Source organism: Poromitra crassiceps (genome assembly GCF_964638095.1).
Source record: "Poromitra crassiceps genome assembly, chromosome: 10".
Lineage (NCBI taxonomy): Eukaryota > Metazoa > Chordata > Actinopteri > Beryciformes > Melamphaidae > Poromitra > Poromitra crassiceps.
Window position 1 is genome coordinate 10,089,304 of NC_139631.1, and position 16,144 is coordinate 10,105,447.

Here is a 16,144-nt window from a genome sequence, read left to right on the forward strand (position 1 = left end):
CTTTTTGTTTACCACATCATTGCCTAATAGACAGGCAATTCATAGTATTGTTGCCAGTTGCCATCTTGTATTTGTTTACTGTTTTCCAACAGTTTTCTGTCACATAATTGTAGTAATAGGCCTACACGCAGCAGGGACAGACTTGGTGATTTGGGGGCCCTGGGCAAACGCAAACATGGGGGCCCCTGAGTTCAACATTAACCCCTTTTCATGTCGATCGGCCAAAAGAGGGCAAAAGCTGCATAAGTTCTTTGCGTTGTGTTGTCAGACATGGTGGACATGTGCTACTGAGCACTTTTTTTTGTCTCTTCCAGCAACTGGCACAGTGTCAAGGAAAATAAGCTTGATGTCAAGAGGCAATATTCTGCTAGAAGTGGAATAGTCCACTACCACTGTGGGCTGACTGAGTAGTCTTGAGTGGCAATTTATTTTTTGTAACTAACAAAAACTGTTTTTTTTTCTCTCCAGTAGGTCAGTTTCTTCTAAATTGCTAAAAAAATATGTATTGGCTCTATTCGTGTCTTTTGCAGAGCCCTCTGCTGTGGCCTGAGGCAGTCGCCTAATGGTAAGATCACACAAAATGACGACTGTAACAAGTAACAACCATAAAGTGACGGATGGACGGACGGACATCAGAGCCCATATCATGTGTCCAAAGTTGTTTCACTATGACCATCCCACTGGCTATCAGTTATGGCATTAGTTTATGGTAGTGTTATCACTGAATTTAGCCTTTTACTCCTGCTTATTTCATAATCACAACAAAAAACATATTTTAATGAGCGACAGACATGAGTGACAACATAATGCTGATTTCAGTTACAAATCATTTCTCTGCACTGCTCTGCTTTCCTACATGTTTTGAGGCATGCTGAATCAGCCAAACACCCTCCCATCATTATGTAAAGCCTCTAAATGGGAATGAAATCTTCCTCCAGTGAGCTGTTGAGGGGCAAAGTTCATGACTGTTTTTAACAGCATCATAAAAGAACTAGAGTACTTTGCAGGACTTGTGGCTGGGACACAATCCGCAGTAGGTGTGTGAGAGTGTGGGTGAGGCTGGCAAGTACGTCTTGGACCATCTCCTGGCCCTGTCCTGCAGGAGCCTGGTGTTGGGGACGTTAGGCTGATTGTGTGCACCTGGGCCCGGTGTACTCCTTGGGCTTAAGAAGAACTTCAGACCGTTCAGTCACTCTCTCTCCTCACCGATGCACCTTTTGTTCTGTCCGTTTGTTTAATGTAGTTTGTGTTGTCTACTTATTGCTAGTACCCCTGGCTGCGGCACGGGGCGGGGTCTGATATGGGCAGGGCCACATGTCAGATGGGCGATGGATGGTATGGATATCATACTGAGACAAACAACCCCATCTGCTGGACGACTGTAGATAGATCAGTGATTGTATAATACAGTCAATGTCATGAGATAGATTATTGTTTGTTAGATTATACATTGTTTTGACTTTTACTTTGGCGTGTGGCTCCCTCCTTTTGTTGAGCTGGGTTGTAACAACAGAGATATGGATTACAGCCAGTGAAGAAGCTTGTCTTTATAATAATAATAATAATAATAATAACTTTATTTATAGAGCACCTTTCACAGACCGAAATCACAAAGTGCTTTACAAAGCAAAAGAAAATACAGAGAATACAAATTAGAATCGAGAATAAAAATAGAGGTCACTGAACTAGTGTTCAGGACAGTAAACAATACTGCAAAATATCCTACACAATACAAATGGACCACGTTGTTAAAGATACATCTTTCAATAAAACATCAACAATCAACAATCAACAATCAATTGATGCAGGGCAAGATCTGCATCAATCTTTGAAAGCCTCTCTAAACAGGTGAGTCTTTAGGAGGCGTTTAAAGGACTCCACAGAACCAGCCGATCTAAGGGGGGGAGGCAGGCTGTTCCACAGTTTAGGGGCCATGGCCTCAAAGGCTCGGTCGCCACGGGTCTTGAGGCGTGTCCGAGGAACCTGAAGCAGGTTTAGATCATTGGATCTGAGGGAACGAGCAGAAGTAAGGGGGTGAAGTAGGTCCGAGATGTAAACAGGTGCCTGAGAGTGTAGTGCTTTGTAGGTGAGGGTGATGATTTTGAACTGGAATCTATAGGCAACAGGTAACCAGTGAAGTGACTTGAGTACCGGGGTGATGTGACAACTCCTGTTTGACCTGGTGAGCAAGCGCGCGGCAGCATTTTGAATGGCCTGCACGCGGCGTAGAGCGGATTTACTGAGCAGTGGGAAAAGAGCATTGCAGTAATCTAATCGTGACGATATAAAGGCGTGAATCAGCATTTCCATCTCAGGAAGAGAGAGTGTGGATCGAAGTTTGCCAATATTTCGTAGGTGGAAAAAACATTTTTTAGAGAGCTGTTTTATATGGACGTCTAGTGAAAGAGAGTGGTCAAAAAAGACCCCTAGGTTACGTAGGCTAGGGCGGACGGCAGAGGAGAGAGGGCCAATCCTATTTTTTATCGTGGATGTGACACTATCCGGAGCGATAATGAGCACCTCGGTCTTGTCCTTATTTAGCTGCAGGAAATTGTCAGCCAACCATGCATTGATCGCACTAATACAGTCTAGAAGTCTGGAAATCTGACCTATCTCGTTTGGTTTGAAAGAGAAGCGGAGCTGGATATCATCAGCATACAAATGATATGAGATATCAAAACTGTGGATTAGTCTCCCCAGTGGAAGCATATACGTTCCAAATAGGACAGGCCCCAGGATCGATCCCTGTGGGACCCCACAGAACAGGGGAGCGGAAGAGGAAACAAAATTATTTATCTGTACACTAAAGCTGCGACCTGATAAAAAAGACCTAAACCAATCTAAGGCAGTGCCTGAAATGCCCACCCAGTCACGAAGCCTATCGATCAGGATAAGGTGGTCCACAGTGTCAAAAGCGGCACTGAGATCTAAGAGAACTAAAATCTGGTACTCTCCAGCATCGGTGGACATAAGCAGCTCATTTGTTACCCTCAGCAGGGCGGTCTCAGTGGAGTGCCCCGGCCGAAATCCAGATTGAAATTTGTCGTAGATGTTGTGCATCACCAGCACCTCAGTGAGTTGCTGGGCGACTACTTTTTCTAAAATCTTAGATAAAAAAGGGAGTTTTGAAATGGGTCTATAGTTTTTAGGCACAGAGGGGTCAAGGTTTGGTTTTTTTAAGATTGGCTGTATGGAAGCGTGCTTGCCGTAGGATGGGGCGTAACCTGACGACAGTGATGAATTTACATAAGTTTGTAAAACAGGACCAATAATTGGTAGAATTTTGAAAAATAAAGATGAAGGGATGACATCTAGAGGACTTGATGACGGTTTTAGTTTGCTGATCAGTTTCACCAGGTCAGCCAAACTAATGGGATTAAAGGAGTTTAAAGTTGAGGGACGACTAAAAGTGCTAGTAAACGGACTGCAGGGGCTAGGAAGAATGCTAGACCTTATGTCCTTAACCTTAATGTCTGTTTATGAGCTACTTTTGCTTTGCCAAGACGCATAGCTCTGTCACACCAAGTGTATCATCAAATACATGACAGCTATTCATATGGCTAACATGGGTCTTTGTTGGTTGGGCCTGAGCAATATGTTCATTGCATTACAATACATTATATAGTAGGCATACCATGTTTTCTTAATAATACCTTCATAATGTACTAATAATCAACATCCATTGTCATATAATGCCTAATGAGCAGCTCTCCAACAGTTTGACAGTAGATTCACTCACTACTTGAGTAATTGCCACAACTAAAGTGTAAATTGAGGTCATCTCACAGAGGTATTGAGCTAACCTAGCTAGGTGGCCCATTTAGACCTGTTAAATGAGGACGTTCTGGGGACTCGGTGCTTAGCAGCATACAATGCACTCCTGGCACTGTGCATTTGAATGCTGCTCATGAACTACTATGTGATAATGTCCCATGCCACCCCCTCTCTGTCTCTCTCATCTTCCCTGTCCGTATTGACCAAACTAGCAAAAAACAAACAAACTAACACAACCATAAGACAGAAGACAACAAACCGAGCTGTGAAATGGTGCCAGTTGAATGAATGTTAGTGTCCAGAGATCTGTCTGATTTGTCCCAGATGTGCACCTTGGGGAGCCATGTCAACCTGTGCCTGAAATGGGGGGCAACCAACCAAGCAACTCTGCAGAGTGGACACCCAGCAACAGGTCAGTGACATTATAGTCTCACAGTAGCCAGCCATAGATCAATCTATGTCTGGGGCACAACTCTTGACAAGTGGTTATGGACCGCCCCCCTGAGACCAAAACAAAATGTGTGACAGACATTATGAATTGACCAACCACAGTGTTCTCCAGCAGCATTAGGCCTGGCCATGCCAAATGTTTTATGAATAGCCTCAGATCTCAAAAAATATTCTCGGTAGCCTAAGTGCTTTTTCATTGTTCAAGATTGAAAGAGCTGCAGCAGAACATGTAAACACTTGTTGGATGCCTGGATCAATGGGCTACTAGATGTGATGCTGTGATATGCTTTTAACTCACCCGTAAGCCTCCTGCAACCTTTCTGCTTGAGTGGTTGACCAGTGGACACGTCTGTAAAGGGGAGACTCATGGGTACTCATAGAATCCATTCTCATTCAGATATCTTGAGGTGAGAGCGGTCAGGGGTCCCCTTTGAAATTGACCATACCGGTTTTTCAAAATGCATTATTTAGCCCCCTTCCCGACAAGGTAGCATGGCATTGTTGCTCCCAATGGATGCTGTAGGTCTTACAGTTTCATAGCCTATAAGTATCTCCACTCTAGATTTAAGAATGAGCCCGCTAGAGCTCGAGTCATATCGGCCGCAGACGCCAGTAGAAAATCGGGGACAGCTCCAGCCGGGGACAGGTCACCAAAAACGGGGACTGTCCCTGAAAATCGGGGACGTCTGGTCACCTTATTATATGGTGTACCATGTACTACATATTAATATACAATTATTGATATTTAGATTATTATATTAAACTAATGTTGCAGGTGGAATTTGGGTTGTTGCAGCAGTTAATATAATAGGATAAAGTAAGAAATAAGATAAGAATAAGCTCACAACAATTGCAGCACTAAAACATACTGTAACGTGTCGGGTAATCCAAGTATTACCTGTAATGTGATGTGCAACATAAGTGTCTGGATTGTAGCTAGGAACTAATGTGTGCGGGTGTGTTCCTAGGGGAAACGGGGTATATAGGACCAGCGGCCGGGGTGCCGGAGGAGTCTAGCTATGGAGCGAGCTGAGACCGGTTGTTGTGTGTAGAGCTAGCGGTGTGAAGCTAGCTGCTAGGAGCTAAAGAAGCCTGTGAATAAAGAACCTGTACCAACTACAACTCTCCGGTTCCTTGGCGTATCACCGATACGTTACATTGGTGTCAGAAGTGAAGCGGTAGTGCCTCTGATTCGGTCGAGAGGGGAGAGAGTGAGGAGCAACGGCGGAGAAAAGTTGGAGATCAAAGGCTCGAGCGACCTAGCAGTAGCGAGCTAGCTGTGTGAGCTAGCTGCTACGAGCGCCACGTGTGATGGTGCGATTAGAAGAATGCCTGTCGGCGAACGGGAGAAAAGAAGAGCTGACGACGGGGATCAGCTCGGTGCTGGCGGGCATGGAAGCCCGCTTGATGCAGGAGATTAGACGGCTATTGGAGGCGACGCCGGCCTGGGCAGAGGGGCTTATGGAGCTGCTACGAGAGGTCGCGCAGCACGGAGAGAATCGGACGGAGGAGCCGCAAAGACTGTGTTGGAGCTGTGGAGAACCGGGCCACGAGGCGAGGTGGTGCCGAGACGGTTCCGGGAGACGGACCGGGCATGCGGAGCAAAGGTACTGGGGACAGCAGGGAGCCTGCTGGGCATGCGGTGGATCGGGACACATAGCTAGAGAGTGTCGAGAAGCTGTCGGGGACTGGAAGACAGCGGGAGAGGAGAGACGTGCAGGCGGTGGACAGGTGAGACTTTGTTGGACGTGCAGGTCGCCTGAACATTTAGCTAGAGACTGCACTAAGAGTGCGAACGCTGGAAGAGACACACAGCCGGTGGAGCAGCCTGAGCAACAAGCGGCGGAGCAGCGGAGCAGTGCAGAGCCGATTGTTCTGGGCAGGAGAGTGACTGTTGAGCCGGCCCAGGCTAGCTGCTCTGGAGCGGGGATCGTTTTGAACAGCCAGAGGGAAGTGAGCGACATCACCTGCAATGCTGTTACAGTCGGGGGAGCGGCGCTCGTATCCCCGGGGGAGCGAGAGGGGTCAACGCTGGAGGCGCCGGCCCAACCAAGCCGCTACACAACCCCCACGGCTGCACTGCAGAAAGTCGAGGTGGAGATCGACGCCGATGGTGTCCGCCCTGCTGTCCTCAACACGCCGCCCCCTGGGGGAGCGGGACGGGAGGACGAGCGAGTGCAAGACCGGGAGGATGAGAATGTGACTATGGAGGATGTCGATCTGGAGGAGTGGATACGCAGACAGGCGGAGGACGCTAGCGTTGGACCGGTGCGCAGGTGGGTGGCGGCCGGATATCGGCCTCGCCTGGAGGAGATAGGCATGTGTTCAAGTACCACGAAGGAACTGTGGGAGTTGTTTCCGGACTTGAGGGTGAGAGAGTCGGGGATTCTGGGATTAGATGGGCGCGGAAAGAGTGGCAGCGTCGTGGTGGTGCCCAGCTGCCTGCGGGGACTGGCGCTACGGGGGGCGCACAGGGGCCGCAGGGGTCAGGGGCATCGAGGGGCTGAAGAAACACTCAGCCGCCTTTGTCGAGTTTTCTACTGGGTACAGATGAAGGGAGACGTAGAGGACTACTGCCTTAGCTGTGTCGACTGTAATGTGCTTCGGGTGGGACAGAAGCTGTAAAAGGGTGGATGGAAATAGTGGTTGAAGTGGGATAATGTGAATAAGAAAAAAAAAGGTTTAAATGAAGGTAATGAAAAAAGAATGATGTAAATGTTGGGGGTTATTGTCGAACTGAGAATTGAAATGTGGGTTGAATTTAGAGGAATGGGAAAAGAGGAAGGAATGAAAAGAAATGCAAATGGTGGTGGTGGAACGAAAATTAAGAAGTAGTGAAATAATAAGAGACAAATTGGGGGGATACAAAATGTTGTGGGGTGGTGTGGTTTGGTACAGGGGGATATGTGTGGGTTGTGGGTGTCAATGTGGGCATTGAGCTAATGTTGGGTGAGGAGTATGTAACGTGTCGGGTAATCCAAGTATTACCTGTAATGTGATGTGCAACATAAGTGTCTGGATTGTAGCTAGGAACTAATGTGTGCGGGTGTGTTCCTAGGGGAAACGGGGTATATAGGACCAGCGGCCGGGGTGCCGGAGGAGTCTAGCTATGGAGCGAGCTGAGACCGGTTGTTGTGTGTAGAGCTAGCGGTGTGAAGCTAGCTGCTAGGAGCTAAAGAAGCCTGTGAATAAAGAACCTGTACCAACTACAACTCTCCGGTTCCTTGGCGTATCACCGATACGTTACAATACAAAAAGATATGACTGGAAATATCAGAAATGAATTTACAGCATAATGGAGGGAGGGTGTGCAAGATAACTGTTCACCTTATGAAAACACAAGATGGAACTTGGGAACTTTTATTTTGAAGGAGATATTGGCTATAGATTGCTTCCTGTCGTATGCCACGTGACGTCGTGCTCGCCTAGTTACGGGTAAGCGTCGCTAAGGAGAGAGTATGTGGGTCTGTCGTCGCAGTTGGAAGTTTTCTACACTTTCCCACGCAATCTAACATAAGTTACTGCCGTTGACGTTCATGGGAAAGGCTTCTCATTTGTTTTGACAATGACTCTGGCGAGGTGTAACTTTAGTACGTTTCCGTTGTGACGCTACTAGTTCATTCATGTCTCTTGGCATAAAGCGAGATTAGTTAGCATGCTAGCGAGCTAGCTACCCAGCCACAGCATCCCAGCGACCACGCCTGTCGGTGACGGGTAAGAAATCTTGGACCACTTTCTCAGGAACTCTCAAGTCAACCGTTTTTCACTTTCAGTAACGATGGTTAACTTACATTTCTGTTTGTGTCGCTGCACAACGATAGTCTACACAGTCGGTGATCGGTAGCAGGTGTTTGTGCGACTAATTCCTCTAATAGGATTTTAGCCCTCTCTTTCTGGTACTGTAGCCTACTTGTTTAGATGGATAACGAAGGGAGCTTAGTTGTGCACATTGCAAGGTGTGACAGATAGCGTAATACAAGGAAGTAATCAGAGCATAATTTAATGTAATATCTAATCAAAATGAACAAGGTTGCACAGAATAATAAATCATAAAGACCAGTATGCTAGTATTTTTTGGACATTGATAAGATTTCAGGCAATAATTCAAATTAATTTGAAGGCAATGATCTCACTTGAAACATTGTAGCAGTATTTGTCATTGTTTTCTTATCATCAGCTAATGCTTTGCTGTGATATGGCATTTGAAAAGGTTGGGTTTGAAAGAAGGCTTGAGCCACTTTCCCTTTGGCCTGCCACTCAAAAAAAAAAGTTTTTCTTAGAAAGTCTTCATTTATGCAATGTTCACATTTTAATTCATCATTAGAGCAGGGAAGGATATCCACGATACAGTAATTAAATGTCAAAAATATTTTGGGTGCCCAAGTGTCTTTTTTGCAGATGCTTTTAACCTTTAACGTAATTTGGCCAATCTGACGCCCATCCAACTGTGATGTTTATCCAGGCATTTTTGTGTGTGTCTCTCTCAGTGTGGCTGCAGGTTCCTAGGCAGACATGGGCAAATTACAGAGCAAGTTTCGCAAGAGGTCTGAACTCTACAGGTAAGTGTACTGAAACACTATCTGAATGGCGGACTGCTGCTAATGTATCTACAATGTTAGGAAATACGTAAGAAAAATAATAGTGTAAGCATCATAAAGTTCTTCAGATGTTATTGGTCTTCTAAACGGATGTCCATGTAATGTGTTACCAACAACTACAGTATGACAACAAGGCTATCTGTTTAGAATGAGGATAGTTTTATATTGCAGCCCACACAAGATCAAAAAACTGGGACCGAAACAAATGTCCAGCTAAAATCAGTTACCTCCACTGCCACTGTCACTGAAGAAAAGAAAGGGCAAACATTTATCTGAACATTATCTACATGGTCTCAGATCAGGAAAACATCTATTTTGATGGGCCAGGTGCATGAAGCACAGCCTGGTAAACCAGCCGGTCACGTGAACTCTCACATTTCATTTGGTTCTGCGGGACCGTCTGGCCTCAACTCTGGGAGGGCTGTCTGCAGAAACTGCAAAGCAGACGAGCCAATCAGCAACCCGCCTCGTAGTTGACATCGTAACCGGCCAGAACGTCGCTAGCAAAACAGTAATGGCCGCCTCCTTGCCTGTCCGCCTCGAGGAGTAATGTCAATGTTCCTCTAGTTTAAACAGCCATAAAGTGCAGTTATTGCAGAAATAGACTCAATAACAACAAGTACAGGAGTATGCAACAGCAGAGTTTCTAGGCGGAAAATATGTTTCTGCCGTTCTCCCGAGTGGATTTGGGTTTGAGTGGATCCAACCCTGATTGGCTGGAGGAGTTGTCTGTCAAGGCAAGTACACCCGCCCAACTTCCGCCCGCTGCAAAGACTGGGTGAAAGCTTCAAGCCAGACAGGAACGAGAAATGAAATGTGAGTTCACGTGACCGGCTGGTTTACCAGGCTACATGAAGCTGATCAGCCTCATTCATTGACCTTCCTATGGACTGAATGGCACTATGTAGGTAATTACAGGCCTTTCTAACTGTGTGTGTGTGTGTTAGAGTTGTTTATTTTTTAGTTTCTTAGTATTGGTGTTTCCTGTGCAGGACGTCCCGTGGAGATGGGCCAGATAGCACCTTTGACAGTCAGGTGGTGCAGTATGAACCTGCCCATCAAGGATCGATCAACGCGGTCACCAATCTCAGCCCAGAGCTGTGTGTATCTGGAGGGACTGACCAGGTAAATGACACTTAGTTTGTAGTGCTAGTAGTGTTGGGCAGATCACTGCTAAATAACTGATTATTGGCTGATGATTCATTATAACAGGGTTTTAGAACGGTTTTAGGTTATAAATTCATCAGTGTGATGGATTTTGTGTTCAGATAGAGGGTTGTAAGAGCATGGCATGGTAGGATTGCCTTTTGCCACAGGAGGTTCTGGTGAGACGAAGGAGGTGCCCGGCCTGGAATCACCCCACAGCGCCTTAGACCTCCATGCACCGAAGGTCTCACAATACTGCGGTGTAGCACTAAACTCTATTGCAGCGGATTGGGCGTGATCAATCCTTCCGCGGGCAACGTTGCAGACAGAGTAGGAAGGCTGATCCGTGAGCGGCTGCTTCTGGGACGCGGGTCGGGGTCGTAATCGGCCTCGGCTGGGTCTACTGGGCGAGGGTGTATGATGTTGACAGACCCGAAACACCTCACAACCCCAGTTAACATCACTGATGACGCGTCCCAGCGCATGCAGTAGTATGTATACTTGAACCTAAGAGCATACAGATATTTTAATAAACAAGGTTAATTGGAACTGAACCAAATGCTTTATGCAAGAGTTTAAAAGAAAGTGGTTAGGGCATGAATGTAATGCAGTGTAAAATGTCATACAAATGTCGTGGTGTGTGTGTGTGTGTGTGTGTGTGTGTGTGTGTGTCCCCTCCCCTGTAGGCAGTGGTGGTGTATGACTGGAAACAAGGCCGGATGTGCCAGTCCCTCCAGGGTCACAACCGAGAGGTTACCAAGGTAACGTCAATACTATGTATGCATGTACACACATGAAGGTGTGACACATGTGGCATGTGGATCTTTCAATTATTTTCCCCCTCCCCTCCCCTCCAGGTCCTGGGATATCCAGGCAGTACGTGGGTCTTTAGTGCATCACGGGACAAGACTGTTCTGATGTGGGACCTAAACCAGGGAGACGAACCTATTCAGGAATTTTGTGGACATGAGCTGGTGGTCAATGGACTAGCTATCAGCCCTGGTAAAAACATCCACACATCGCGCACGTACCCCCCCCCCCCACACACACACACACACTCACCTGCTCACTCCACTCACTTTTTAATGGTGCTCTGTAGAAGGAAGAAAGCTGTGCAGCGGTTCTCGTGACAACTGGATGTGCCTGTGGGATATAGAATCTGGAGAATGTGAACAAAGACATAACATCTCCAGAAACCTGGTGAGAAGAATAGTGTGTGTGTGTGTGTGTGTGTGTGTGTATGTGCATGCGTACATGTGCGTGTGCATGCGTGCGTGCACACGCACATCCTTAGGGCTAATGTACACACGGTACGGTTGCGAACAGACTCACACTCATGTAATCTGTCAGACGTATGCGGGATCCGACAAAAATAGAACATTTCTCCGTACTGCATGTATCATCAATTAACATGGGCGAGAGTCGATCCGTCAGTTTTGCTGGATCCGCAATGCAGCCGAAATGTATCTGGTGTACATTACCTGTTAGAATGAGAATTGTTATATCAGCATATTGGCTTGCCTAGGTGTGTACCTGAAAGTGTGAGAAATATTTTCATAAGGCATTCAGTCTGACTTTTCTTTCAATAGTTCATGCCTTGAACACTTTAAGCCTTCCCCACATTTCTGTGTCTGTCTGTCTGTCCAGGAGACCAAGTTCCCTGTCTGTTTGTCCAGGAGACTGATGTCTTCCCTGTCTGTCCAGGAGACTCATGTCTTCCCTGTCTGTCTGTCCAGGAGACTCATGTCTTCCCTGTCTGTCTGTCCAGGAGACTCATGTCTTCCCTGTCTGTCTGTCCAGGAGACTCATGTCTTCCCTGTCTGTCTGTCCAGGAGACTCATGTCTTCCATGTCTGTCTGTCCAGGTGACTCATGTGTGTTGGGTGCCAGACAGCTCTTCTATAGTCCAGACGTCTGAGGACAAAATGATCAGGTACAGAAAGAAAGACTCACTGCTGTAACAACCCTACACAGCAGGTAGAGCAAGACTCACTGCTGTAACACCCCCACACAGCAGGTACAGAAAGACTCACTGCTGTAACACCCCCACACAGCAGGTAGTCGAGCAAAGATATGCTTGTTACAGACAAGCTAATGCCAGCCAAATATGTTAGTTTTTCTCAATCACTTTAGATACATTTCCTGAAACTCTAATTCTCAAAACTCTTAATTGCAATTCCCCAATAGTAAAACAATTTCTCAACCTATGATGACACTCAAAATGTTAACCACATGCATCAAAAGACCCAAAGACAGTCAATCTCTACAACGATGTCACCAAAGGTATAGCACCTTCTGATCATTGCGTAAAACCTGACACTCAAAATTCAAAGTATTTGAATCACAAACTAGACAAAGCTGTGTACACAGTGTTGCTGCCAATGTAAAAGATTTGCTGGACACACAATATGAAAAAAACAAAAAAAAAATGTTCATTATAGTTTTCATCACCTTAGATATTACGATATTCAGAGTTCAGGTCGATGTGCAGAGCAATGCCACGCAGTTATGTTTGGGAACCCAGCCTGGAGCTGGGTTGCTGTATAGTGCCCTCCTATGGTGACACTGACACACCACAGTCACTGGTTATTACCACCCCTGACAGCGTGTGGCTGGTATTGGTGGTATTTTTTTCGTGTGTGTGTGTCATAATGGCAAAATGTGGTCCTGCTCTTTTGACACATCACGGGTGATGTTAGTACACATCACAATGAAGGCAGAGTTTGAAGATGGGTTTGGCCCGAGCAAGGGGGCCGGAAGTAACTGCTGCCACCAGTGTATTTATTAATTTGATGGTTTGGTTAAAAATGACATTTGAAAACCTTTTTTCTTGTGCGTGTATACAGTATGTGTGTATGGCTGTCTGCACATATGTGCTTCCATGCATGTGAGCATATGTTTGTCTCTGCGTGCAGGGTGTGGGACAGCCGTGCGTGGCAGGTGACCAACACTTTTCCTGCCAAGCAGTACATCCAGACTCACTGTGACGTTTCTTCAAATGGAAACTACCTGGTGTCCAGCAGCAACGGCTTCGGAGGCCAGGGCTGTGAAGCCACGGTAAGAGCACTGCTACTGTGTTCCTGTGGACGTAGTTGTGGGCAGAGGCGGGAGGTGTAGGGCTGAGGGTGGGTGGGTTGTAGGTCCATATATCCAAAATCTGTGTAGGTTACTTGGTTCTGTGTAGGTTACTTGGTTCTGTATAGGTTACTTGATTCTGTTGCTGCACCCAATCAAATAATTTTCAATAGTAACAGTATGAGATTATACATACGACTTTACAATACATAAAAGTAATGTTTGGAATATGTACATGCATTGGTACTATTAGTCTTCTTTGGTCTTATTCCATCACTGCTAGTAAATTAATCATGCTTGGCTGCTCTAGATGATGATGCTCCTCTTAAATCAAAGAAAGAAGACAATGTAAAAAGCTTTCTATGGTTCAATCACCAGACTCATGCTATTAACACATTCACTGCCAGCCGTTTTTTTTTTTTACTGTAGGTAGCTTCTGCCAGAGGTTTTTTTTTGAGGATTCTGGCTCATTTTACAAGAGCCGAGGATTATTTTCTGCTTGGACTTTGTGAACACAAAGTTCACAAAAGTACTAATAGAATGTGTGCTTTCTCTGTCTAAAAGAGTTAGTTTGTAGAGTTAGTAGTTATGTAGATATTAGCCGTTGAGTACAGCATGGTTTCAACGTCTGAGACTGAAAGCTGAGATAATCGCAGTTTTGTGAAATTCAATCAAACAGGCAGAACAGTCACTTTAACCATTTATTTTTGGCATCAGTGAGAGATCAGACATCTAAACAATATAGTTCTGAACGCCCTCTCCTTCAAACTCCTCCCTCCGTGGGCGTGTCTGGTGGCTTTCAGCAGCGTTTGTCACAAGCGAGTTTCTACTGCCTGTCTGAGCAGTGAGCAGCCTCCCTCCCTGGCGGCCCCCTCGTCGGCGAGTGTGGATGGGGCTCACTCGTTTCTTGGGTTTGAGAGCTTTGATGAAGCTTTGTGCGATTCTAGGCTTTATGCTGCGTGTTTCAAAGTGTGTTTTCCACCCAGTCTATTTTTGGAACCCCCCACCGTTGTGCGCCCGTGTGCACCAGCGTGAAAGCGTTTTCGCCTACAGTATGAGAATGAGGCTCGTTCGTTTCTGGGTTTTCGGTTGAGCTCAGCTGGAATGAAGCTGCGTGCGATTCTGCGCTTTCTGCTGGTGTTTCAAAGTGTGTTTCACCCATAATCTATTATGCAAATTTGCAATCCCCCACCGCCAGCTCCCAGCGCGATAATGCGCGAAAGCGAAAGCGTTTTCGCCAATCCATTTTACAGTATGAGAGAATGGTTTCCTCGTGCGTTCCCCTGCAGTTTTGGCTCTGCTTTTTCTAGTCTGGAGAGCACTGTCGCCACTTAGTGGGTCGGTGGAATGGGTTGTACACGTTCGGTGGCTCCAATATTTTTATAGGAGACGTGGGGGGCGTTGATCCACGTCCCACCGTCAAAAAAAATTTTTTTTTGACGGTGGGACGTGGATCAACGCCCCCCCACGTTTTAAGACGAGATATCTCGTCATTGGCAGTCAACCGTTGGATTTTGTAAGACGAGATATCTCGTCAATGGCAGTGAACGTGTTAAAATAGAGTGCGTAATGTAATGGAAGAGTAGTAAACTGGAATTGTTTACAGAATGTAATGTTGCACTTCAGGATATTAGGGAAAAATCTGTCCCTTTGTTTGTATGTTGCTAGCTGTGGGACCTGCGGCAGCCAGGCTGTAAGGTGGTGGAGTACAGAGGGCATCTCCAGACCACAGCCTGCTGTATGTTTCTGCCCACTCCTCCTGGGGGCGCCGCCCGGGTGGCAACCTCTTCCCACGACGGCTCCGTCAAGATCTGGGACCAGAACACAGCAGGTAACGCACGTCGCACACATACTCACAGACGGAGATGTTTACATGCGGAAAGTTGGACACAAACACAAACAAACAAGCACACATGCGCACACACACACACACACACACACTCATTGGTGTTTTGATGTTTGTAGTCTAACTCTCCCCCACCCGCTCTCTGTCTCATCCCTTGGCGCCCGCTCCTCCAGTCTGTTTAGGAACTTTGACTCTAGATGGCGCTGGTCCATTGGTTTCTCTGGCTCCCAGCGACTCCACCGATCTGCTGTGTGCCAGCTTCAACTCCGGCCTCCACCATGTCCAGGTGGGCCAGGGATCCAGTCAGGCTCATGGTTCTGGGGCAGGTTCGGGTGGACTGGACATTAAAGTGGTGGCGCGCTTCTGAAAACCCAGAAGAACCCGCTCTGACCTGACCTGGGAACAACCAAATAGCGCAGAAAGCGGTAGCATCGTTGGAAGTGAACACCATGTCAATTCCTTTGTACAGATTAACAGATGATCTCGAGAGGCGTTGGTGCTTTATTAGACAGTATACAGTGGAGAGTGACAGGAGAGTTTGGTGAGGAGTGGGGATAACATGGCATGTCCGTGTGGGATGCACCCTAGCCCTACGGAGCCACCTGGATGCCCATCGTGTCCATGCTGCCATTTTGGCCAGGTCTTCCTCGAAAAAGAGATCATTGATCTCAAGTGACTACCTGGTGAAATAAATAATTGGATCAGACACTAAGGAAAACTGTTTTTGGGAGATTGGCCCGTTGGTCAACTTACCTGTTAAGTGATGAGAGCATGGACATCAAAATCATCCTTGGGGATGCCGCCATCTTGGACCAAGCCAGGTGGGTGGGATTGACTCTCAGTTTATTTTCTTCGAATAGGTGGAGCCGACTGAGGCTCGATGCTTGTGTTGCATCGCTTCTGTTCCTGTGATGCCACAATTTGGCCAGAACAACTCACAAGACTCACCTGGCTTGCAAGGCTAGCTAGTAGTACTGAAAGTTTGAGTTCAGGCTGCGCTTTTGGAACAAATTACAGCGGCTCCTTCTGTTCGTGTATTTATATTTCTATATATACATTCTAGCTGTAGTAGCTAAGATAAAGGGTTGTAATTGTCCAAATTTGTCCAAACAGTCTAACCCTGGGACCAAAACTCATGAACATGTCGGAGGAAATGAAGTGTGAATGAACATTGTAAACCAAATAGCATTTCATAATAATTTAGTATGATGATTTCTTCTTGGATATTAATTTGGTATGTGCAATCTGGTATTTGT

The 16,144-nt window shown here is 46.4% G+C and overlaps 1 protein-coding gene across 1 annotated transcript; it reads left to right on the plus strand.

Moving 5' to 3' along the window:
* Window positions 1-7,878: 7,878 nt before the first annotated feature.
* Window positions 7,879-15,414, plus strand: wdr31 (WD repeat domain 31). The gene is made up of 10 exons (XM_083645141.1): window positions 7,879-7,938; window positions 8,712-8,783; window positions 9,815-9,947; window positions 10,655-10,729; window positions 10,826-10,970; window positions 11,068-11,168; window positions 11,833-11,900; window positions 12,883-13,024; window positions 14,711-14,873; window positions 15,062-15,414. The coding sequence occupies exons 2-10, from the start codon at window positions 8,737-8,739 to the stop codon at window positions 15,253-15,255; spliced, it is 1,068 nt and encodes a 355-aa protein (XP_083501267.1). The 5' UTR covers window positions 7,879-7,938; window positions 8,712-8,736; the 3' UTR covers window positions 15,256-15,414.
* Window positions 15,415-16,144: the final 730 nt, after the last annotated feature.